Below are 24,938 nucleotides of genomic sequence, written 5' to 3'. Positions count from 1 at the left end.
GGAGGAGACATAGAGGTTGTTAAAGCTGTATTACTTATATTAGGTGCTTTACCAGGGGAACCAAAGCTGCAGGTGAAGGATACTGAAGACTTCTGAAAGATGTGGGAGAATAAATAGATTTGTGCCAGTCAGCTTGATTGAGCCAAAAAGGGGAAGCAATACCACGAGTTCCCTATTATGCTGCACATCCAAAGTTTCTTGAACAGGAAGCTTGGGGGCAGGGGCTATGGATACATGTGCACTGAAGCCAAGGAAGTCTGCTTGCTCCCTTTTGAGGAGTTTGCTTGTGTTACTTATCTTTTTTCACTGAGAGCAAGGCAAGAGGATCTGTTCCCTTCTGGACTCCTGTAGTGCTTACAGCCAAAGAGATCTTTACTCATCCTTGTTTATTTATTAGAAAATCCCTACAGGCCTAGGCATTTCAAATAAAGCATTAGTTACATGGAATACATGCCCTCAAAGTCCAGAAGTTGCTGGATATACTGCAAAGGTGGACTGAGGTCAGCAGTGACCCAGTGACCTCTGCAGGAGATGCTGGTATGGCTGTGAGACACTAGCAATCATGACCCAACTTTCTCAACATAGTTAGCAGGATAAAGTCCAACTTGGCCAGTGAGAAGTCGGCCTTTGCACCAGCCCTGCTCATCTTCCTCGCTGATCTTCATTAGTTCTTCACCTAAAAGCAGAAATAATCATTAGGAAGCAGTTTTGAGAAAGACAGCATGGCATTTTCCTCACCTCAGAAGAGGTGATAAAAAGCAAGACTTATTGGTCTGAATCACCACACTTATCTCTCCTTATCACACTCTATCATTCTGCACAGCTTAATCAAAACCAGAGTTACTGACTTCTTTAGGGTCTATGCTTAGTACCACCCTCCAGGCCAAGGAACAAGAGACAGATCTTCACTTCTGTTGTTCAACATCACAAATATTGTCATGCCCTATATTTCTGCTTTCCTTCCTCCAGAGGGACATGTTTAGAAGCCAGAGAGATCAGAAGGATCTCAGAGGTTTATTTCTCAGTGGCTTCTCTATAGCAGGTGGGAAGGAAATGTAAGAGGCTGCTAAGCTCTGGCTGTTAGGACCCAAAATGCCTATCCCATGATGAAGTGTCTGGTTTGGCCAGCAAGGCATGGAACCAACTTGTTTCCCAGACTATGGCCAGGAAAGGCTTTTAACCTTTCCCCATCTACTTTGGGAAGGGGCATGAAGGTCCCCTTCTCCACCAGTAGAAGAAGGTCATACTTCTGCCAGAGAGGGAGATCTGACTGCAACAGCAGGCACATCCCACAATGGCAGAGGCACAGAAAACAAGCTGTTGGCTGTTAAGCTTAAGCCCTACTGGTGCATGCTGCTCAGAGCAGATTCAAACAGGAGATGACTAAAGCTATCCAGTCATGCCTCATTACATCTGCTGCGTAGAAAGAGAGAAAGTCAAGTTGTAGAACACCCATATTGTAAGATACTTTCAAGCAACAAGTTCATGTTAGGAAGTTTACTAGTATGATAACACTGCAGCATAGATCCTGGCCTCAGGCACAAGTTCCTGCTACTGAGGGACTTTAGTGCCTTTTCAAAATGGGTGTATTTTGGAGAGGTATAGGACAGAGATACCATGTAAGACTCAAACCAAGCAAAATGACAAGAGACACTCTCAAGACCCAGATGTCCTCTTGGAATTAGAAAAGAGGGCACATACAAACTAAATTGAACTGAAGGAAAAAGGGAAGGGGTCTGTTGCTCCAACATTCTCTCTCACTCAATCCTCTGCTGATGTCCACTCTCAAGATATCCATTTTAAGCAGTGGTTTGCATTGGGGTTTTTTTTTGACAATTGAATTTTGCTTTCAGTAGTGCATGTCAGTTATTTGAGCCTTCTTCAACAACATCCATCTTCTGGTTACTTCAAAGGACAATACATACCACCTACAGAATTTTTGTATCAGTGGTACAAAGGAGAAGCATTTAATAAAGTCTCGAGATACTTAAAAGTAGGCAGGAAGGATCAATTTCACCCATTTGGGTCTGCTCTCCCTACACTGTCACCAAGGCCTAGACAGTCTCTTTCTAGATGACCTCACTGTCTCTTAGCCTTAGAACTAAGACTGGAGGACTTCAGAGTGCATCATCCACCACAGAAGAGCTGGCAATGGGTCAGGCCAAGAAAAGAGTATCAGTTTTCAAGGGCACACCAGGTTCTTAGAGAGTGTTTCAGATCATTCAGTCAGCCCAAGTGAGGACAGTATAATGTTAGTAAGAGGTTAGTGCTTCTGTACCTGCTTTAAAGCTCAGCTCATCAGACTCCTGTCCTGTGTAATCATAGAGCGCTCGTACCCGTACACCTGGTACCTTTATGTCTTCCTCGTGCCCATTGGCATCCAGGCACTTCTTGGGAGTGTCCTCATCTGACCACTCTGAAATGTCTTCCTTCCCTCCGCTTTGCATGTGGAAGGAGAGAGGGGACAAGATGGTTGTGAGTAGAATCAGCTCTCACCCACCTCCTTCTGAACCATACACCACCCTCACTGCTCCTGCTGAGACTGCTGTGCTGCAGAACAAGGTGCAAGAGAGCCCCAGCAGCCAAGTGAGGGTGAAGAGGGAGGAGAGATACCAAGAAATCCTAGATCGGGTTGAAAGCATGGCAGCATTAGACCCCTAAGGGGCAGGAGGGTAACCCACTCCCAAAGTATTTTCACACATGCATACTAGAACCTCATCCTCCTCTAGCAGACCCTCTCACACAAGGAAGGCCAGTCCTAATAGGAGAGCCCAGCTATGTCCAGAGTTATTCCAGCCAAGAATAAGACAGGAAAAAACATGTCTCCCATCCCAAAGAAATGTCTGAAATGCTGTTTTCCAAGTCAGGAAAAAGAGCAGAGGGGAAAAGCAGCAGAGGACAGGCACCTGGAACCCAAAAAACCCTGAAAAGGCTACGTCCATACTAACTTCACATGGCTGGGTGCCCTCAGGCTGTCACAGAAGGGGCTGTTCTGTTCCTCTTCATAGGAAAACCTGCAGATTGGCAAACAGGGCCCCTGAATCCAACAGACTGTGAAATACAGCAGTGGCCTTGAGACATCTCTATATCCCCACTCCTTTCTGGCCAGTTCACTTTGGCCAGAGTTCACTGTAGGACATGTGGAACCTCTTCAGCCTCTCCCTATTCTCCAGCTTGATTTCTGACAAGTGAAGCAGCTATACCAGACTTGTCAGGTAGTGCTCAGCACCATGCCAGGGGACAAGCATGCACTGGGAGGCAGTACACACTAGACAAAAAGAAGGCAGCTACTCTAAAGCCACTTCTCTACCCTGTCTTTCCTAAAGTGGGATGGGCAAGAGACAGGAAGTTGAAAAAGAGATCACTCCTATCAATCCAACCCATCCATGATCCTAGGCAGGTACTCTTCTTAACCTGACATATCCTGGATTTTAGCCCTTACCTTTGCCTTATCTGCAGAGGGGTCTGCGAGACAACCCCATCCCGTGTTGGCAGAATGCTGGTCAGGGTGACATCATCAGCCATCTTTCCACTCTTCTCCTTCTTGGTGATGGGTCGCTGGCTTTCGAGGGACCATTCCTGCTCAGTGAAAAGCAGTAATTCCATCAAGCCACTCTAATACAAAAGCTCTGTACATCTTTTCTGACCAATACAGAAGAACACCAGGTCATACTTTAGCTGTGTCAGCCACATGGCCTTGCTGCCATTGCAGGCTCACTCCCGTTAAATCCCAGTGTGCAACAAGAGGCCCATGAGAAAATTACAACAGATCTTGTTCCAAAGCCCTAAACACCAATTCCTGTTCCCTGACCTTGCAGCTAGATAGCTGGAGTATTTGCACCTTGGCAGGGCAATATGTGTCACTTGGGGCACCAAGGAGCTTGCAACACAACAAAAAAGAGCCCAGCACCATGAGCCTGCCAAAGATGTGCTCTTTCCAACACAGCAGCAGACCCCCCAATTCCAGTAAAGCAGCTGGATGTTTAGAAATAGTAAAAATACACTCTAGAATGCTGCATCACCTCAAACTGAGGCCAGTTCATCGCCATGCCTGGTCCGTGAGTGTTCCGCCACCACTTGAGGTCCTCCTGGTTGTCTGCAGCCATGATGACTTGGTAAAGATCTCGATACAACGCATGAAAGCTATGAGCAGGAACAGACAGAACCACCAATAACCACATCCCTTTGTTTCCCAAAAGCCAAATAGGAAGGAAGAGTGTAACCTCATGCACAATTACAGAACATCCGAAATCCTACAGAATTAAGGATGCTGGAGCAGCACCTATTCTGAGCTACCCTTACAGGGGAGTTGGCCTGGCAAGCAGGACAGGCTTGTTTGGTGTGGCACTTGTTAACATCATCAAGTGAGCACTGAAAGAGCCTGGCACATTCTTGCACACAGACAGGGAGGTGGCTCAGATTTGTTGCTTCCACTTTAGAAGTATAGAAGCACAAAAGACTTTTGGCTGCACTCGTTTCCCCTCTGTAATCCCTACTGAAGGGCAACTCATGGGCTTATGGTTATCATTATCTCACAAAAGGTCTCTTTACTCAGGGCAGAATGGGTGTAACAACTATAGGTACTAGAAGGCAACAGAGCTGCATCCCCCAGGCTGGGATCACATATAACAACATGGAGGCATTTCATAGCATAGAAGCATACCCACAGTAGTAGTGGAAGGGGAAGGGTTCAGAAACAGAAAGAATCCTCTCTGAGGAGCCTGGCACTGGCTGAGATCAGCACTGGTCAGTCTAATGGAACCAAATGGCAGTTCCAAGACACACTTGGAAGGGGAAGGAATGCAACCTGGCAAATGCAAGCAGGCAGCTCCCCTTCCCAGAGACCAGAACTGGCACCCCTCACCCCAGGCTGGCAGAACTCCCTCCTGAGGCAGGGCTGGTACCTTTCATTGGTGGAGAGGTTGAGATGTTGGTGCAGATTCAGTAACATCTCCTTAAAAAAGCACAACCGCTTGCGCTCTGCTTCCTGGCAGCCCTCAAACACTTGCTCCATGTCCTCCATGTAGCGGGGATTGTAACGGTTCAGCTCTTCCAGCATCTTCTCATATTGATCCTTGCACTGTATTAACCCAGGAGGACAGCAGTAGTGAGATGTACGCCTTGATGTCACCCTGCTCTGCCTTACAACTGACAAGGATGTTTTTCCCCCCTGCACTGCTGAACAAGTACACCACAGAAAGAGGAAATCCCAGAGCTACTATCCCAGCCCATTGCTCTTCTAATGCTTTTGCATGTTCCTTGTTCTTTGCCATCCTCTTCCATAGAGGACCTTCCACACTTGCTCTCCTGTGGGCAAACCAGCCACTTTTGGCAGGACGAACTTCATCTCTGCAGCTCCCACCCACCAAATCCCCTGCTTTATTTACTTATAAATTAGATCTTCCCCAACACCAAAGACAGAGAGAACTTGGCCTTAGTTAAGTCTCAGTCTAACTCACCAAAACCTCAATACAGTGGAATCTCACCCCTTCTTACAGGCTTCAGCAGGAGTAATTTCTGACTGACATTACCACCAGTGCTTCTTCCTTGAGGAATATCCCTGTGATCCACATCCACACAACACCACTCGCTCACCTTCTCAGCCTCCTGAGTGCACTTCTCCACACGGTCCCGCAACTTGCGTAGCTGTTCTTGTGAGACAGAGGAGTCTGCCTTGGCGTGGGTCTCCCTTGTATGGGCTGTTTTCTCCTCTTTCCGAGCTGCATGATAGTTTTTCTTTGATGTCTCCACCTGTGTGTAGGAGGAGGATGAAGAGAAAGCCATGAGCCTGACCACATTGAGACTCCATTACTCAGAGAGGGCATGTTAACATTTGTTAGTGTTGCCAGTAGTCATTTCAGGACAATGTAACAGGAATGCCTACTTGGCATTTACTAAACCATGCTCCAAAGGGAAGAGGTACCTCCAAATGAGCTCTTTTTCAGTGCTCACTGAATACAGAACCCATTACCAAAGCCTTCCTGCATAAGAAAGCTACAAACCCACCAAGAGCAAGAGACCACCAAGGATGCTGGAGAGGGACTGTAGTGACAGGACAAGGGGCAGTGGGTTTAAACTTAAACAGGGGAAGTTCAGGTTAGATATAAGAAAGTTCTTTACTGTGAGGGTGCTGAGGCACTGGAATGGGTTGCCCAAAAAAGTGGTAAATGCTCCATCCCTGGCAGTGTTCAAGGCCAGGTTGGACAGAGCCTTGGATGACATGGTCTAGTGCGAGGTGTCCCTGCCCATGGCAGGGGGGTGGAACTGGATGATCTTTAGGTTCTTTTCAACCCAAACCATCCTATGAAGACATCCCTCCCCCTGGCATTCTCTGCAAGTCTGGCTAAACCCAGTTTTCCCAGTGGTTCCCACAGCAGGCAGCCACCTCAACTGCCCTTATTCCTCCTTCTCTGTTCACGCTTTGCTCACATCTTTCATCTTCTTCACCCATGGTTTCTGGGCCTTGCGGAATCCATCCTCTGCCTCCTTTGTCTCCTTGAAGCCTCCAATCATCTGCTTGTGGTAGGCCTCCTTCTGCCAGGCCTTGATCTTATCTGAATCTTTCCCAGCCAGGTGGTTCCGGACAGCCAAGTGGATTTCACTCAGTTTGTCTGCAGCTGTCAGGAAGGCATGCCAGGCCTTCTCCAGGGTTCCATACTGTGGACCTGCAGGAACAAGCACCAGAGGGGCTCTTACACCTCCTGCCTACAGAAGAGAAGGCAGATTCTTTTCCTCCTACACACATGTATCAGTATGGAGTCACTTCCTTAACTCTCTCCCATCACACAAGGCAGCACTGACTGGTCTCCACACAGACTCAACAGGCAGCATCTAAACTGGCTGTTACAGCTGACTGCTACTACTTTTGGGCAGGCTTAGCTTTCCCATATGGTGCTGGCCAGGAGAAGGTTTCCAGTCTGAGGTTTAGGATAGGTAACAGCACTATGAGGCTAGCTTCTGCTTCCAAGAGGCATCTGTCCCACTGTCTCCCATTTCTTTGGGATATGCTATAAGTTTCAGCCTACTGCCACTACATCCCAGCATTAATAGCTACTCTCTTTCTGGAGGAGAAGGCAGTGAGACAGCCAAGCCATGCTTAAAAGGGGAAATCTGCAGCTTGATTTAAGACTTGGGCTGCCCAAGGAAATGCCAAACTAAAGAAATAGATACTAATGGGTGTTTTTTTTGTACCCAAATACCTGGCAACACAGAGAACAGCTCTCCAAAAGAATCAGAGGACTAGCTACAAAAACACACAGACACCCAAGAAAGTCACCCTCTTCCTGAAGAGGGGAAGCCTGTTCCCCAAGGGAACAGCATCACCTCAGTAAGAGATAAACACTCAAGGAAGAGTGCAATGCCTGCATCCTGCTTCCAGTCCAACCTGTCAGCCTCACCTTTCTCCACCGTGGTCCTCCACTTACGGGACCACTCTGTTAGCTGCTGGGCATAGTTCTTCTCAATCTTGGCTCGCTCTTGGAAGCAGGAGATTAAGTCATTGCAGAGCCGGTACCCATCATCCACACGCTTCACTGTCCGCCTGTAGTTTCCAGCCTGAAATGTCACAGCACATCATCATTTATCCTGTACTGACTTCCATGTTCCTTCAGAGCAGATAGCAGCAGTTTCAGTCACTGCATGGGCAGGGAGCACAGTAACTGAACTCAGAACCTCCTCTGGCACTCTCCCAGGTAGGCACAGCAGTGGAGAAAAGACAACAGGATGCTTTGCTTACCTCTCTCCCCACTCAGATCAGTGTTAGCTGACTAAGGAACTCCCATTCCACAGCATCTGTGGAGGAAAGGGTCACCTCTTCCCTGCAGTAACACACTGTGTTCCTAAGCCTCCCCAGTTTCTCCCTCCTACTCCCCAGGAACATCATGTCATCCAGGAACTTGATTCTCAGCCCTCTAACTCCTCTAACTGGTGGGAGGTCAGAAAACATTCCTCCCTCCCTCAGATTTCCATTATCTTTCCTTACCTCCCAGAAGCTGCCCCCAGGAGCCTCCCCACCAGCATCATCTTCAGATGACATCACCCCTGTTTTCTTGCAGCAGAGAATCTTTGCAGATTTCAGTTAAGCTGAGAAGAGAGAAGAGCAATTTCGAACATAGTACAGGCTGAGCCTTGGCAGAGAGCACAGCTCTCCATGACCCCTGGAGCTGGAGAAGCCCAACTTACTGCCCTGCAGGCAAGTACTGGCACCACTGCACCTCCAGCAGCACACTACTTGATCCAGCAGCAATACCCAGGCCTGGACCTGCCCCCTCCCTCCCTGCATATTGAGAAAGGATGGTGTAGAAGACAATCTTGCTAAACCTCAGCTGTACAGACACTGGAGATGCCAGTGAATCCAGCAGCAGAGATGCCGGTGAACCCTTCAGCAGCACCAAACATCTCTGCAGAGATTCCTTGCTTAACCAAGGCCCTCAAGAGAGTAGCAAAAGCTACAGAAAGTGAGGGAGCTAAAGCTATTAAAATCTGCCTTGAAAGACTTTAAGTAATTCTTCTGTCAATGGAGAGAACTCCAGCTTCCCGGTGTGACTCAGGATTACAGGATTACAACTACTGACTGGAGCAAACAAGGCTGAGCAGTCAAGCAGGCTGGCATGTCTTAAATGGGGAGGAGCCCTATAAGCTGCCCACCAGCTGAGCTGGGCTTGAGCAGAGCTATAGAAACATGCTGGGGCATACCCAGGCAAAGGGCCCTGCAGCACACATTGTAGTTCCCCTGCAGCACTGCTTCCCAGAAACAGCCCTGGAGAGCTGGGGTTTTCTTACACTCAACTCTCCTCAGTGACATGGTTCAGTGGTGGTCTTGGCAGTCTGGGGGTAATGCTTAGACTTAATGATCTTAAAGATCTTTTCCAACCTGGTTTGATTCTGAGATTCTATTAGGCCCAAAATCTAGGCTAGAATATGAGGTTCATCTCACCCTCCGTTGGCTCAGAACTCTGTGCTAGGCTGCACTGCCAGTTTGTTCCTGAAATGGTGCATCACTACGGATTCCTCAGGGAGAGGTTTAGGGTTGCTTTTGTACAAGAATGAGAAGGAGTATTGGAAAAGGCCCAAGCCCAGTCACTTGCACGCAAAGCCATTCTAGGCAATGCTGGGTTAATGCAGCAGAGATGTCCTTTGCTGCCACTTCTCCTCTTGCACATTCCTAGTTATAAAAAGCTTCCCTCACACCCCAGAGAGGTATCTGCTCATTCTGCCAGCCCAAAGAGAACACAGCAGAGATGAAGATCAGGTTGAGAGTCCACATCTCCCACCTCCCACAAACCCTTCTCAGTGACATGAGCCACACCATGAAGCATCCCAGAACAGAATGCAGGGATTTCCTGCATGTCTTCTGGTAACAGTTTGGCTCTGCTTGATCGGTCTCATCTCATGGAGAGTGTCAGAAGTACATTAATGCTGTTCCTCTGGGTTCCTCCCAAAGGCTAAATTCTGGTCACTGAAGCAAGTTGTTAAATGGGACATGACATTCAAGAGCATGAACCTTGAAACCTGAAAAATACCTCCACCCATGCCACCAGCTGTCCCTGTCCTCCCTCCCCACCACTACTTATCAGCAGGCTGCAAAGTTATTGTACATGCCTCCAGGGCATGCAACTCTACTCCTGTCCCCAGTAAGTACATACCTGAAAGCTGAAAGTGAGATGCCGCAGGGAAGCGGTGGGCCGCTAGCAAGGATGTCCCAAACTCTTCAAATTCCCTCAAAAAGGCTGGAAGACACAAAGATGAGCATGATTAGACCCTGCTGCTGCTCTGCAGGGATGCTGTCTGGTCTGATGCATTGAAACCCTAGGGGCATCCCCCTTCTGCCAGCTACTAGGAGGGGCACTCTCTGATATAGCAGCTGCAGCCACTGTGCCTCCCGAGATGCCACGTTCCAGCACGTAGGAGAGATGCCAAATCCTTGTGTCACAAGATCTAACCCCAGAGAGAGTGAAAATAGAAACAGTGGGGCGGCATGAGAGCACTGTGCAGGAAAGGTACCATCACAACAGCTGAGCAAAGGGACAGCTTGGGCCAGGAAGGCTGAAAATAAGCACTCCCCAGGCACCATACATGGGGCTTGGTCTCCTCCCCTTCACTGCATGGTGTCCAGCTTAGCAAACCCACCACCTCCATTCACTGCTGTGCATCCTTTTACAGGTAAATGGCTTTGGAAGGAAAAGGGAAGGACAGACTCATGCACTTTCTCCAGTTTCTTTTTACTAAAGAGGAAGAGGATTTGTATACAAGACAAGGGACTCGATAACCCTGCATTTAAGAAACAAAACCAAAACTCACTAGGACGCATACTCTGGTCTAGTCCTTTTAAGATCAGAGCACCTAGCACTGCCCTGGTAGGATGCAGCTCTCAACCAGTAGAGCTTCCTTTGTCCCTTGATTCTGTAAGCTGTCCCTATCAGCTTCTTAGAAGTGTTTTATTTTGCCCTTATGATATAGGTAACTTCCTATAGTGGAAAGGGAAGTAAAAGGCCTGCAGAAGATAAAGGAAGCAAGGGTAGAAAGAGGCATTTTTGTTTATCTCGCATTCACTTCCCTGATGATTTACTTCAATGTTAAAAGTCTATTTGTTTAAAAAACAGACAAGCAAAAATCCCTTCTTCACAGTCAGCAGCATCCATTTGGCTGAGGCTGGAAGGTGATGGCAACTGAGAGCTAACACAGTTGAGAGCAGAAACTGCAAAACTTGGAAGGGGGATTTTTAGCCAGACATTAAGCCAATTTTGAAGGAGAAGTGAAAGATGGCAGGGAAAGTGGAAGAGGTAAAGAAAAGCAGATTGGGGTACTGCAGGCTAGTTACCTTTGGTGATGAAGAGGTTGGGGGGGGAAGAGTTGGGACACTTAAAGATGATCCAGGCTACTAGATGAAAAGGTTATAGCTCATCACAAACCTTCTAAGACTTCCCAGTGGCCCCCAATAAACCAGATTGTACATTCCTCAAATTGCCAGGATTAAACCCACTTCATTAACACCGACTTAAAACTGCCCCATACCCCTTTCTTTCCTCCTGCCAGTGAAGACACAGATCAATGGGTATGACATGTGAAGGCTGTATCAGTTTTTCCATGCCACACCCCCATCCCCACTTTATCAGGAAGCAATGAATCACAAACATGCCTTCCATCTCTGGTTTCCAATTCAGGCTGACTACGCAGTGCTCGGATTTGGGGGTAAATGTGGAAAGCTGCTGTGAATCACAGTGTGCTTGTTCACTTGAGGGACAGTCAAGCAAAAAGCCAACGAAACCCCACTGAATCCATTCTTTCTGCAGTTTCCACATTCAAATTTGCGCCATACTCCTCAGGAGTTCCAGACCCAAATAACTGGATTTACTATCACTAAGATCAACAGGCTCTGAAAAAATAATAGTAGCTGTGCTGGATCAGACTAAGGGCTCTCATAGCCCCTGTAAACAGCAGCCAAAAGCAGATACCTTCCCTTGCTTTGAGAACAGAGCAAGCATACATGCTGCCTTCCTGCACGCTCTCCAAGCCTCTAACCATTTGTTGACAGCAACTTCCCGAGCTGGATGTGGCACCTATGAATTTAGCAACACTCAATGGATTTCTCTTCCATTCATTTCTTCCATGTGCTTTTGAACCCACAGGAGGTTTCAGCATCCACAATATCATGTGGCAAAGTATCCCACAGCTTAAGGGTATCCTGCAATCATCAGCACAGGAATTAGGTGAGAGAATACAATAAAGTAGTCTAGTATTTCTGCAGGCTAATCTCCATGACCTGAGTAACAGCCAGTCAAGTACACAGTTCCATAGCAGTTGTACAGACTTTATAGAAGTGCAGGAAAATCTAGCCTGGTGGAAGCAAAAAGGTCAAAGAAGGAGGAGGACCCTTTTCTGCCAGGCTTTTTCTGGTCCTCACATACTCCGTGAGCCTGTGTCAGTCAGCAGATCAAATTGGAAATGCATGCAGACGTGGGGAAGGACTTGGTACTGCAACAGGGGCTGAATAACAGCTGTTGCTGTCACCCTGAGCCCTGGAAGAGCAGATAGATTGTCATTCTGCCCCTTCGTGTCTAGTTATTCCCAAAACATCATTATGTGCTGTGAGCCACCAAGAGCTTGAGACCAAGGAAAACCTGAGTTCGCTAGGAAAAGCAAGTATTTGAGTTATAGATGCCAGAGCCTGGAGGTTGCTTTCCAGCACAGATGACAGGGTTACCTTGTGGATAAAGCAAGGCCAGGTTGGACAGAGCTTTGAGCAACCTAGCCCAGTGGAAGGTGTCCCTGTCCATGGCAGGGGGCTGAAACTAGGTGATCCCTTCCAACCCAAACCATTCTATGACTCTATGACAGCAAGAGCCACCACATGATTCAGGATGGCTGGCAGAACCTGGACAGTATAAGCATATAGCTAAAGCTATATTGGGTGAACAAGAGTTATATGTGAGTCAGCACCATGTACAAGACTCCTTCTGATGCCACTGCCACCTCTGCTCATAGGAGGCTATGTAGCAAATCACATTTACAGGGCAATGGAATGTTTATCCCTACCTTCCCACCTTCCTCTTTCAGCTCTCACAGTTAAGTGCTACTTGAGACCTCACTGCAGCTCCTGCAAGACAAGCTCTCTGAAGAAGGAAGGGAAGAGTGACTACACATTTATTAACTTCACTCCTCTGCAGGATCATGGGCAAGGGCATCACAGGCACCACTACAACCAGCAACATCAGGTAGACAACCTGAACCACACAAATGAGACTCCTGCAGAGCTACAACCCTTCCTGCTAGCAGTGTTAGAAAGGTATTCCCTCCTTGCCCCAAATACCTTCCCTCACTTATGACCAACATAGTTATTAGGCCACACCTGCTATCAACTCCCTGTTAAGTTATCAAAGAATGGCTCTTGGTCTTCAGCTGCAGAAAGTCAGAATGGCTCAGGACTGCCTCAGTGATACTGAACTCCACATAGGGAACTGCCACAGGGCTTGCCACAGAGAGCTGTTTCCACCTTTAACCATGTTGTTAATCTCACCCCTGCTCCAGTCAGTCACGCATCTCTGAGCACATATCCCTGCCCTCAGACCAACCTGTCATTCAAAACAAACCTTCCCATTCAAAACGTGTGTGAACCTGGCAACACACTACAGGGTAACATGCTTGCACAATGGGAATAAGACAGCATCTCATCCACAAATAAAACTTCTAGACCCAACAGTAATAATCTCTTCAGAAACCATTTCCTAAGGCACATAAACCACAGAGATCCTCTTCCCTCTACACCACACTCCAATAATTCCAGCCTCCAAATGCCCAAGGCATCACTTCTATGCATTGCTTGACTGCCTCCTGAGACTCCTTTTAAGCAATTGTTTTCCCAAGTTTGCCAAGAACAAGCCTCTGAACTCTATAAATGCTCCAAGGGCTGGAGCATGCAGCCTGCAGGAATTCATCCACAGTAATAGAGCTTGTACACAACTTTCTGCCCAACTCCTATCCCCTTTCCCAAGTGCAACAGCAAACGCTGGATGCAGACACATGTAGGAACAAGTGGAGTTATATTTATTCAGGAACAGTAGCTGAGGTTTTGGTTGAGGCATATTTTTATTATGGACCAATTTCTATATAGGAGTTAAAGCCAAGCTAAGCAAGAGTTTAAATCAGGACTGGGCTGCTATTATTTCCACGTCAAGACAACAACTAACACAAGAAAGCAATGTGAGATTTCTGCAGCCAATCTGTTTGATTCCCAGAGTCACTCTTCTGTATAGCAGGCAGTGGTGAGAGTGCTTTCACTCCAGGGCACTTCTGGTGTAGGCTACAGACAACCATTTCAATCTGAACAACACAAATACACAAAACACCCCTCCCCTTACAGAACAGGCAGCATGAAAACCCTTGGGTTTTTTTTTTTCCTGTTAACCTGTCAGAATGGAACTTGAGAGCTGGAGCCAGGAGGTTCCACATGACTCCAGCAGTGGAATGAACCAGACTGCTGCTGGTACTGTAGAGCTAGGAAGCTCCCCGATGGAGAGAACAAAATGAAGCATGAGATAGGATGTCCTTTCCAGCCTCACCATCTCTGGAGGTGCACATCCAACAGCTCTGAATCAGTGACTATTGATGATGCCCAGTAATGTGCTCTCCAATGCCATTACAGAAGAGGTCTGATATTTACAGGTGTACTCACCCTTCTGAAGAGGGGCTGGTTCTTCTCTATAGCTAGACAGGATGCCAAGCAACGTGATGATTCCCCAAAACATCCTTTAGAGATGTTTGTCTTATTGCTGTGGTCACACCCTTGGTAGAGTCACCTGACTGGGAAAGGGACTAGAAATCAGTGCTTTCCAGTTGCTCCCTGAGGACTGAAGCCTGCCAGGGCTGTCAAACACAGTTTCAAGCAAGACTTCAGCTGATCTCTCTAGCCAGGCAGAGGTCAGAGGGACACCAGGCTGAAGAGCAACTGCACACAAAGGTCACTTCAGCTACGTGCAAGCCTGACTCCCATGCAGTGATTCTCTAGAGATCATGACTCTGCTTGCTAGCAAACTTCTCCATGATTATAATGAAGTACTAAAATGCAGACAAGATCCCGTTCAACTTAACAGGCTGACATCCTGAGCCTATGTACTGCTTTATTATTCTCTTATTTCAGACCACAGCTTCTTTATATTGGTCTTCTTCACATTCAGACCAAGCTAATGTACTGCAAACAGACATCCCTCATCTGTAACCCCAACTTGCTTTCAAAATGTTCATTCAGAATTAAATACTTTCTACACTTAGTAGCTATTCCCTGTCAGGTTCTCAGAGGCCAAGGCTACCGGACAGGCTCTACCAGCACATTGCTGCTGCTCTAAAGGTTAAGATCCCTGACTGACATAACTTCACCAGGCAGAAATTGTTCCACAAGATAAGGAGAAATCCTGTTTGCTTTTCCAATGATGTAGATCTTTAGCATTACAGCAACACAGACTGCTGCTTAACACAATATGAGGCAGTGTTAAAGAAGGAATGTATTAGGCTGTCAAGGTCTGTTTGTTTTTCCCCCAGTTGTTCTTCCCATGAAGAAATCGATTATAATCTCAAATATCCACATAGCTAAAAGGAGGAAATCAGTGCTGGACCATGGGGAACCATACTCTAATAGGGCAACAGGCCACATTCATTTTGTATGTTTAAGACAGTTGCCAGAATAATCTTGACATGTATGCTGTGTCTATGTATTTAACAGGCAGCTACAAATAGCAGTGGGTAGCTTAATAAAAGACACATGCAAGCTACCAGGAACAGCAATATACCAGTCTACTCTCTCAGTGCTGTGAATAGCACAGCTCCTGTTCCACACATCAGTCTGCATTGCCCACTTCCCAGTTCTCACACTCCCTGCCTTGCTTCTCTCCCAGGCCAAGGTTTCAAGCCATGTAGATGGTGAGAACCTGTAATCTCTGCTGTCCCACTCCCTGAGCCTCTTCACATGTTTGCTTCACATGCCTAGTACTTCTTCCTACCCTGCTGCATCAACCTCTGCAAACAAACACCAGGCATGCCAGCAAATACATGCAATCAGCAACTCCCTTTTAATCAGAAGGGACTCCAAAGAACTGGAAGCTGTTTCTTCCTAAATCATTAACAAACAGGTATTTGAAGCTCCAGTCAAAGCTATTATACCCCTCCTCAGCAATCTCAATCTACACTGAATGCAGACAGTTTCCCAAGGATTTAATGTACATTTCACCTGGTAATGTGCCTGGCAAGATCAACAGTCCATCCTGTAACCTAGTTACCTGTAACTTGTTAAAGGTAACTCATCACAACAGCAGGCTGAGCCAGTCCACCCAATTCCAACCAGGCTTTGAGTAAAGAAGTTTTATTCAGATCTTTATGCGAACACCAGTGATCCAAAGGGAACAAAATGCTCCAGCTTCATCCAGCTCTGAGCAAAGAAAAATAACAGAAGGTGGTAACTGGGGGATGTTTCCTGTGGTTGGGAACAGGGGGAGCAAACTCCTGTAAGTCCCTGTCAATGGAATATTCTCCTGTGATTGAATCACTTTGCAACCCCAAGAACAGGGATCGAGTTTACTTGAATGCATTAAGAAGTCTTAAGGAAGCAGCCTGAAATCAGTGCAATCAAACAGCCTTTACAGGCACCACAAGCCAGTTAGCTCCATCCTAACACTGAGCTTTTGGGCGTTTCTTGTTTCACCAGACTGCACAGTAGTCAGATGTCTCCAATCAGACCTCTCTGCCCCTTCTTCCCATTTGGAAATCACAGTGGGTTTTTCTACCCAGCTGCTGTTGTGAAGCTTCAGGCTTCACTTTACCTATAGCTGTCTTTTCCATTAGCTGACTTTTGAGGAAAGGGAATGGCAGATAGTATTTTGTCATTCAGATCAAGTGTGACAAATATATGGCAAATGAATCTGAAGTACTGCATTTCTTTATCTCTGGTTACATCAAGCAGGTTTCTGCTTTTACTTATGAAAGCTAAATTACTAAAGCTGTTTATTATGTGAATATTGTGCTTCCAAATATTCATATCATGAAGACAAGGACCTGAAAGATCATCATCAAAACATTCCTGAAGTTCATCCAGTTCCCTTCACAGTTCTGAGTCCCAAACATGCTGTAGAAGGGAGTACAACCAACTTTTTAAAGTGACAGCTGAAGAAGATGAGCTTGAGTGCTAGAATAGCTCTTATGGTAAAGGAGAAGAATGAGGTAAACCATCACACCTAGTGCTTCTATTCCATGTTGTGGTCAGTTCCTCCACTCCAATGGCAAGGCTCTTTGTTCACCTTTTGCCACCATAGCCAGGTTTACTCAATTGCTTCCTCACAGGAAAATCTAAACATAAATAACTGTAAGGCAGGCTTCAGTACCACAAAGTGGCAGAACTGTAGACCAGCTTTTACACAGTCATTCCAGTCTTTCATGGAACGAGGCACGTACAAAGAAAGTGTTTGCTCTGTGGACTGGAGAGAATGTTCAGTAACTTCAATTCCCTTCATAGCATCTCCTGGTTCAAGAAGTTTGGTAGATTCACTTTGTAGGTACTCCATTCCTAAAGATACTCATGTGCCTTTCTGACATTCTTCCCGTGTCAGAAGATAACAAGGGTGAAGTAGGGCAGCTGTTAGGAACTGGCTTGCACTGTGCAGAACAGTATTTTGTGCATTCTTCTTGAAGTTCATTATCCTGAATGTCATGGAGCAAATCTTATCTCCTTTCATACTGTTTGCACAGAATCTGCTCTTTATCAGTAGTGCTTCTTCAAGTAAGCTTTTTGGACCTCAGCTCGAAGAACAGGACTGTTAATACAAATTACTTCATATCAACAAGACCCCAGGAAAACACATGCAAATGGGACAGTCAGCCCAAATGGCACATGTCACAGCATAGATTTTAACTGTTCTGCATCACTGGAATGTCATTTGCTTTCTCAGCCCATTGCCCAAAGCAGTGATCTCAGTTTCTGATCCTCAGGACTCAACCTGACATGTAAGAAAAGAACACTAAGAGGTTGTTTTTAAACCAGAAAGCACAAACAGAGCAATCCAGTGGGGTTTATTTCTTCCCAGTGGCTTCCTGAGGCAGCTCCTATCCCACAGCTCAAAACCCCACATTTTGACTTGCATTGCTGCTGGAGTCAGCATCAGGCTTTCACACAAGTCAGCAGCCCCAATACAAGAAAGAGCTGACTGAAAACACCAAGAAACCAAAATAAATACCTAGACTCATTCAGGAAGTGAAATATGCTGTGTATCCTCCCAGTCCTCCATGAAGCTTCTTGCCCTTGTCAGAGACAGGCACAAGCCTACTTCAGAACTCTAATAGTAGCTGATACAGCTCAGCCCTCCCGGGAGCAGGAGAGGTTTGGCTTAGCAGCAGGGATACCGAGGGGAGGAAGACATTACTGCCAACAGATAATCACCTACAGGCAAGTGAGAACACTGACCATGTTCCCCACAACCCAGGAGGTAACTACCATATCTTCCTGCAAACAGAAGCAACACAGCTTGGGCAAGCTCATGGCATGGACAAGAACTGAGGTGGCTGAAGACTTGCTAACACTTAGTTGTGGGTTGCCTGCAGCAATTCCAACTGCTCTAACCTGGAAAAACTTACTGACAGGTCACAAACACAGTCCCACCACAGCCACCTACAAAGAACATGAAAGCCCACACAAGCCTAATGACTGCATCCAGGCCCCCGGTGCCATGGAGATCTCTCACATGCCTCTTCAACAAACTACAATGCCTAGTGACAGCCACTAGATTTAATGCACAGATTCTGACTATCACAAGTCTGAAAGGCTCTTTCCCATCGTGCCATTCACAGTGAGGAGAAACCATCAAGTATGATTAAGATGCCAGTCACACATAGTGCCTTATGGTAGTGCCCAGCTTCAGCCCACATTTCAGCTTGAAGGAACATGAAACTAAATGTACCAGTCAATGAAACAAAGCAGGACGATTACAGCAGAGGATGCACCACTGGCATTGCACTGACATTACACTTTGTGCTGCTGGAAAAACCTGTGGCCAGACAATCAAAGTTAATTTGGATGTTAAATTAGTGGTCACCATACCACAACGTAGTGGCAAAAAGCTACCTCTTAAACAGCTCCTTAACTGCTCCAAGGATGCAAAGTTCTTTCATTAGTCTTCAAAGGGCAAAATCTCATGTTCTGCATTAAAACTTCCAGATACAATAGCCATTGTTTTCTGTCCCACCCACTAAGCCTTCAGACTAATGAATTATGGCCTTTTTATTAATCTTTCTGACACAGGTCCCTGTCACACAGTCCCCTCTACACCCATCACACTGAGTAACTAGTGATAAAACAGCCTGCCTGATCAGAAAGTCTGCTTTAAAAAGATAAGGGCTTATACAGCTCTCCTATTGTTTAGGTATTTCTCCACAAACTCTCCAGAGCAGCCCAAATTTGCACATCACTGATCAGCTGGTGACAGAAATAGAGGCAGTTTATTAATGCTCTCTGATCAAGAGTATAGCTTTTTCCACTCAGGCTACAGGCAGATACTTTTAGCTTTCCAGGTCCCCAGTTCAATCCCTGGATGTCAGCCATGCCACAGACCAAACAGTTCAAACAACTGAACAATCTCCAGCCCTCAAGATGGTCAGAATAAAGAATATACAGTGTTTGCCATGCTGGGTGACAGGAGTTCTAACAGAAGCTTATGTTGCCCCAGTGCAGGGACTAACATGTTCTCCGTTTATCATCCCTTAAAAGCAGTCACATTATAAATATACCTGACAGAACTGTTGCATTTAAAACCAAAATCTTTCTTTCTCTGTACATATATTGATGTTGAAACTCATGATCATTTAGAGAAAGCCCAGCAGATACAGGCTAGCTCTTGTATAATCCATAATAACCTATAATGACTAAAAGCACCATTGTCCTGCAAATAAATTAATTTGGGTCCGTAAGACTTTCAGGCTTTTACGACTTGATGACACACAGAGTCTGCCAAGGACCTGCAGCATTTTGGCACACTTCAGTTACACACAATCCTTATTCACTCACTGATGTTTGAGAACGGAGTTCCAGGTGGACAGTTGTTCTCAAGCCTATACATCGCTGACACATTGAATTTACTGCTTTATACAGCCTGAGAAGGAGAAAACAGCCTTCACTTGGACAAGTGCAGGCAAGCCAGGGAAGCTCAAACTCATGGGTCAGAAGAAAAAAAGAAAAGAAAGCCAATAAAGCAATACAATGCAGCGAGCACAGGACAGGGGAGCAGCAAGCAGCTGATCCAGCTCACACATTCATTCTGTTCCAAGCTGCAAATCAAAGAACGATCCAGTATGTATTTTAGGGAACTTCTAGTGAAACACTATTAATACCACAAAACCCTGTCAAAGCAGAACAGGCTCCGGCTCACACAGAGCACATTGGACACTCCACACAAAGGTGAATCCTTGCCCAAAAGAATGTGTGCAGTTATGCAATGCATGGGGAGAAGCTCTACTCAGGCTCCACCCCGAGAGCAGCTCACACCTGAAGCAAGGAGTATCTGGACCCTGTCATTTTAGCCCACACGCTGCAGTTGTGCATTCTGCTCCCATTACGCACCCAGAGTGACTTGAGTCATCGCCAAGCTTAGGGACTTCTTGGTGACAAGCGAATTCCAGGGTGGAGTGAGAGGCTCTGCCAGGGTTCTACACTGCAATCAATCACCTTTGTATCAGGAATTTCTCTGTGTGAGTGAGACCAGCGGTTGACTTGAAGGGGAAAGGGGCTCATCTCCTGCTTCAGGAGACAGTGAGCACCAGTTGGGTAAGGAGAGTGAACAAAAAGGCCAGACTACATCCTAGGGCTAGGAGCAAGCATAGATGGTCAGCTAACCTCCCCCTCATCACTGTGGTCTGAGCCTCCTGCAAGCCTGAAGAACTGAAGCGAGCGAAGAACACATAGTTGGCACGGAAAGTGGTGAAACTGGTTAATATGTCTGGGCCATATTAACTTCATTTATCAATAGCTTCACGGAGATCGCTGATCCCTCCTCCCGCACACAGTGACAAATCGTAGACTGGCTCCTCAAGCTCTAAGTGTTCAGGCCCACTAATACCCTCCATGTTTATCAGCTCTTTCCTGCCCTGGGCCGGAGAGGACACGGTAACCCCAGCAGCCTGCCAGAGCCCGGCTGACACTGCCGCAAGCAGCACCTCTTCGCCTGCCCCACACCCTGCTCTCCCCTCCCCACACCGAGACCGCAGCCGACAGCCAGACATGGGGCAGAGGACAAGCAAGGGCAGGGCTGAGCCCGGCTCACGGACCGACAACACGGACCCCCGAGCACGGGGGTGCAGCCCCCGAGCCTGGGCCCCAGCGAGGCCCCTTCCCCCGAGGGTCCTGGGAAGCCGCTGTACCCCCCTCCGCCACTGCGCTGCCAGCGCCCGCGGCTCCGGTTTCAGAGTGGGAAGCGGCTCAACCCGGCTCCGGCACAAAGGGGCCCCTGTCCCCGCCGCGGAGCGGAGGCGCTGGCCCCGGAGGGAGCGGGGCTGCCTCTGCAGCCCTCGGTGAAGGTCAGGCTGGCGGCCGGGCTGCAAGGGGAGCGGAAGGAGCGGAGCTGTGCGGGGAACTCCCCGCAGCCCCCCTGCCCGGCACGGCGCACCCGTCCCCCCGCGCCTACCCCGGCTCTCCGCTCCGTGTCACTCCAGCCGCCTCCCGGTCCCCTTCTGCACACAGGCAGCGCCCGGCCGGGCACCGCCTCCCCCCGTCCGCCCCCTTTCCATGAGGAAACTTTTCCCTCGCAGCTGCCAGCGCCTCCCGAGCCGCGCTGCCCTCCGCCAGCCCCGGGCTGTGCTGTACCGTACTGTACCGTGCTGCCGGGACCCCCGGCACCCCACGGGGAACAGGTCCCAGAGCGCCCCGGCAGCAGCAGAGGTGACCCCGCCGCTTACCTCGCAGGCAGCGCGGCTCCACACGCAGGACACCCGTCGGGCAGCGGCCACCTGAGCTAGGAGCGGACCGGGCCCTCCCCCTATTTCAGCCGCGGGACACGGGGGCTCCCGCCCCGCCTCCAACGGCTGCCGGCGGGGCGGGGCGGGCCCGGCCCCAGCGCTCCGGTGGCTGCGGGGCAGCTCCGCAGACGGCTCCCGCCCGCCTCCGCCGAGCTCCTGATCCAATTAACGGGCGGCCGCCGGGCTCTGCCTGCGCAGGTGGGGCCGGGAGGCGGCCCTGAGGCACCGGGAGTGAGCAGCGAGGGGCTGCTGGTTGTGCCCCGGCTGGGGAGCTCTGCCCGGCATGGAGGGCACCAGGATTCAGGGCTTTGGGTCGTAGTGTATTAGCTCGTGTGCTGACGCTTAGGGCCCGGAGCCTGATGGCTGTGCTGGAGCAGGAGGTCCAGAGGGCTCCCCAAGCCCCGCTCACACCCCAGCGGGAGATGTGCCGTTGCTGCTGAGCCTAGTGTTGGTCCCCGTGGGGGTTGCTAGAGCAGCTTCACGTCGGATCCGTTTAGCATCCTTCCTCTTTCATCCCAATCACAGAATAGTTAGGGTTGGAAAGGAGCTTAAGATCATCAATTTCCCTGCTAATGCTGTTTGGCCAACTCTGCCTTTCCTCTGAAAACCTCCATCTGAATAATCCAGACCTCATCTTTAGGCCCTTGGAGTCTCTCTGTTAAACCCAGCTTTTTTTCTAAATGCCATGGAGTTTTCCTGCCAGAGTTTCCATTTCCAGCGCCAGCTCCCAGTGCAATTCCCCATGATGCTGGGCCAGGGCTTGCAAGAGGAGTGCTGGGAGGCCTCATTGGCCTCTCTCCTCTTGCCTGCTTCCAAGTGACTTGGGACACAACTCTACGGATCAGCTGCATGTTTGCAGTGATGTTTATTCCATTGGTGGAGAAAGGAAAGACTGAGAGCCTTGCAGGAGAAAGAGAGGAAAGAACATGCCGTAAATCTGCGCTGCTCCTTCTCTGGAGCAGTACTGGGATATTTTCCCTCTCTTTACAATTGTCTCAGGTTTCATAGGAACCAGAAAAAGACCTGTACTGATGCCATTCAGATAGGATGAACTGCTGGGTTGGAAAGTGGACATTAGAAACCATTCCGCTTCATTTCAGGCCAGTTCTCTCTTCACTTTTACCAGTGTGATAAGAGGTCATTGGGTGTGGTGTGACCATAAGCATCCTTCCAAAAGTGATGAAAGATGCTTATCCTCAAGGGTTAAACATAGTTGAGAGTATAAGCCTCAACTTTGTATTTTAATAAAGCAAAACCAAACCCAACTCTTTGGTGTAGATATTCCCTAATTCAATTAAATTCTGAGATGTTAATTCTATTATCAAATTAATGTTTGTTAATGGTAATGAGATAGGAGGAGGTCAGCATAATACTTACTCTTTTATCTCTTTAGGATTCTGTCATTTATCCCACTTTTCAGTGGAACATAGGCTTGTTTTCATACATACACTAAGCTCTAGTTGCTGTATTGGTACTCTTGACATCGGTAGTCAGACTAAAGTAGCCAAAAATACTCATGCTTTGGACAAAGATCCTGGCAACGAGGAGGTGGAATAACTAATGGTATTACAAATACCATGAAGTTTGTGTTCTAAGTCACAATATAGCTTTACCAGACCCAGTGACAAGACAGCTTTGTCCTGCAGTAGAGAACCACATGCCGTAACTGAGGCAGAGCCTCATCGTAACTGTACATCAGACAAAAGGCATCGTAAAAATAAGCCTGATATCTTGCTCACACATAATTATACTCTGACTTTGATGCACATTGTAGTTTGAAGAGTGTGAGACTCTACATACACACAGGAATACTTCTTTATAGTCTATCTCTGGCTTGTTCAGTGTGGTGATTCTGAGCTGTGGCACCCCAGGTGGTGACACATTTTGTGGGTGAATTGGGTGCTATCTGCTATTCTTATCCTCAGTGAATAATCACTACAGAAATAACTGGTGATTCTCTAGAGAGAAAGCAAACTTGGTGTTAGTAATTGATAAAGTTACTGTAGTTAGCTTTGTATTTAGTGCTGGTGTGGCTTCACCTGGAGGGCTCTGTGCAGTTCTGAGCCCCATAGTTTAAGAAGGATGTGAAGGTACTTGAATATGTTGAGAGTTTGGCCATACACTAGAACAGGCTTCCTAGAGTGTTGGTCAATACCCCAAACCTGTCAGTGTTTTAACAGGCATTTAGACAATGAATTAATACCATGCTTTAGCTTTTGATCAGGCCTAAATTGGTCAGATGATCATTGTAAGTCCTTTCCAACTGAAATATTCTAGTGTTCTACTCTATTCTATTCCATTCCATTCCAGAGAACAGCTAACCATGAGAGCTTGGAACGGGAAACATGTAGATTACTGTATGTGTGCTTTTCATGGGGAAACTTCTGCTGGAGAAAAACAGGGCAGGGTCAGGAAAGTGCACATCTTTCATGGAGATAACTTGTCGGTTAACAGTATCAGAGTTTTCTCTAGGATTCATACATAGAACATTGAAATCAAATACAAGTCTTTCAGTCTAGTTTTAAGAAGGTTGGTATCTGAGCCCCTTTTCTCATAGAATCATAGAATGGTTTGGGTTGGAAGGGACCTTAGAGCTCATCCAGTTCCAACCCCGCTACCATGAGCAGGACCATCTTCCACTAGAGCAGATTGCTCCAAGCCCCATCCAACCTGGCCTTGAACACTGTAGCGATGGGGCAGCCACAGCTTCTCTGGGCAATCTGTGCCAGTTTCTCACCACCCTCACAGGGAAGAATTTATTCCTAATGTCTAATCTTAATCTTTGCTCTTTTCAGATACAAATTTTGAAATTTGTAACTTTTTAAAGTATATGAAACCCAAAAGATACTCAGACTGATTCAATTTTGTTGATGATTCTTGATGAATTCCACAGGTTCTGTCTCCAGTGTTGAGTTCTGCAGATGACACTGTCGATCACTGTCAAAATAAGAACAAGCTTTTTCTGTAGTAGTTTCCTTTCCTGGAAATCACAGAATGAGTATCGGGTAGGAAAGGACCTCAAGGTTCATCTGGTCCAGCCTTTCTAGGCAGAGCATGACCTAGATGGGATGGTCCAGGACCTTGTCCAGCTGAATCTTATGGGTGTCCAATGTTGGGGAATCCACCCATTCTCTGCAGAAATTATTCCAATGGTGGGTGGTTCTCTTGGTGACGATTGTTCTGAAATCAAGCCTTTGAGGCTTCGCAGGAAGGAGGGAAGTACTACTTGCACTTATTCCTTTTGCTAACAGGTACAGTTCTAAGGAGAATGTTGTGTATTACACAAGTGCTTGACAAGACTTTCAGATTCACTATTTGGGTTGGCATGTATGTTCAAAAATGACTGCATTGCCTGTCAGTGGCTATCATTTTTGTATACATCATTCTGATGCTCATTCTTAGGGTGGCAGCAACTAATACAACCTTGTTACAGTTCAGGATTAAAGCATAGTCTTAGT

General features: G+C 47.4%; 1 protein-coding gene across 2 annotated transcripts; it reads right to left on the bottom strand.

Annotated features, from left to right (window-relative positions):
- Positions 1-371: 371 nt before the first annotated feature.
- Positions 372-21,556, bottom strand: PACSIN3 (protein kinase C and casein kinase substrate in neurons 3). Of its 2 annotated transcripts, XM_034062284.1 has the most exons (12): positions 21,421-21,556; positions 9,645-9,728; positions 7,982-8,082; positions 7,398-7,554; positions 6,430-6,665; positions 5,596-5,751; positions 4,905-5,080; positions 4,023-4,143; positions 3,443-3,579; positions 2,949-3,014; positions 2,279-2,439; positions 372-676 (listed from the first exon to the last, which is right to left on the bottom strand). In XM_034062284.1, the coding sequence occupies exons 3-12, from the start codon at positions 8,033-8,035 to the stop codon at positions 561-563; spliced, it is 1,380 nt and encodes a 459-aa protein (XP_033918175.1). In that variant the 5' UTR covers positions 8,036-8,082; positions 9,645-9,728; positions 21,421-21,556; the 3' UTR covers positions 372-560. The 2 variants fall into 2 exon arrangements, with proteins under 2 accessions (XP_033918175.1, XP_033918176.1); XM_034062285.1 differs by lacking the exon at positions 2,949-3,014.
- Positions 21,557-24,938: the final 3,382 nt, after the last annotated feature.

Source organism: Melopsittacus undulatus, chromosome 4 (assembly GCF_012275295.1).
Source record: "Melopsittacus undulatus isolate bMelUnd1 chromosome 4, bMelUnd1.mat.Z, whole genome shotgun sequence".
Lineage (NCBI taxonomy): Eukaryota > Metazoa > Chordata > Aves > Psittaciformes > Psittaculidae > Melopsittacus > Melopsittacus undulatus.
The sequence above is the reverse complement of the archived record's forward strand: the minus strand, read 5'-3'. Positions and strand labels throughout refer to the sequence as shown.

Coding starts and splice junctions, on each gene's coding strand:
- PACSIN3 (XM_034062284.1), bottom strand. CDS start 8,035: ATGTCATCTGAAGATGATGCTGGTGGGGAGGCTCCTGGGGGCAGCTTC. Junction 5,752..6,429: donor GGGTGAAGAAGATGAAAGAT/GTGAGCAAAGCG, acceptor TCCTACACACAG/GTGGAGACATCAAAGAAAAA. Junction 4,144..4,904: donor AACCTCTCCACCAATGAAAG/GTACCAGCCCTG, acceptor TCCTGCTCATAG/CTTTCATGCGTTGTATCGAG.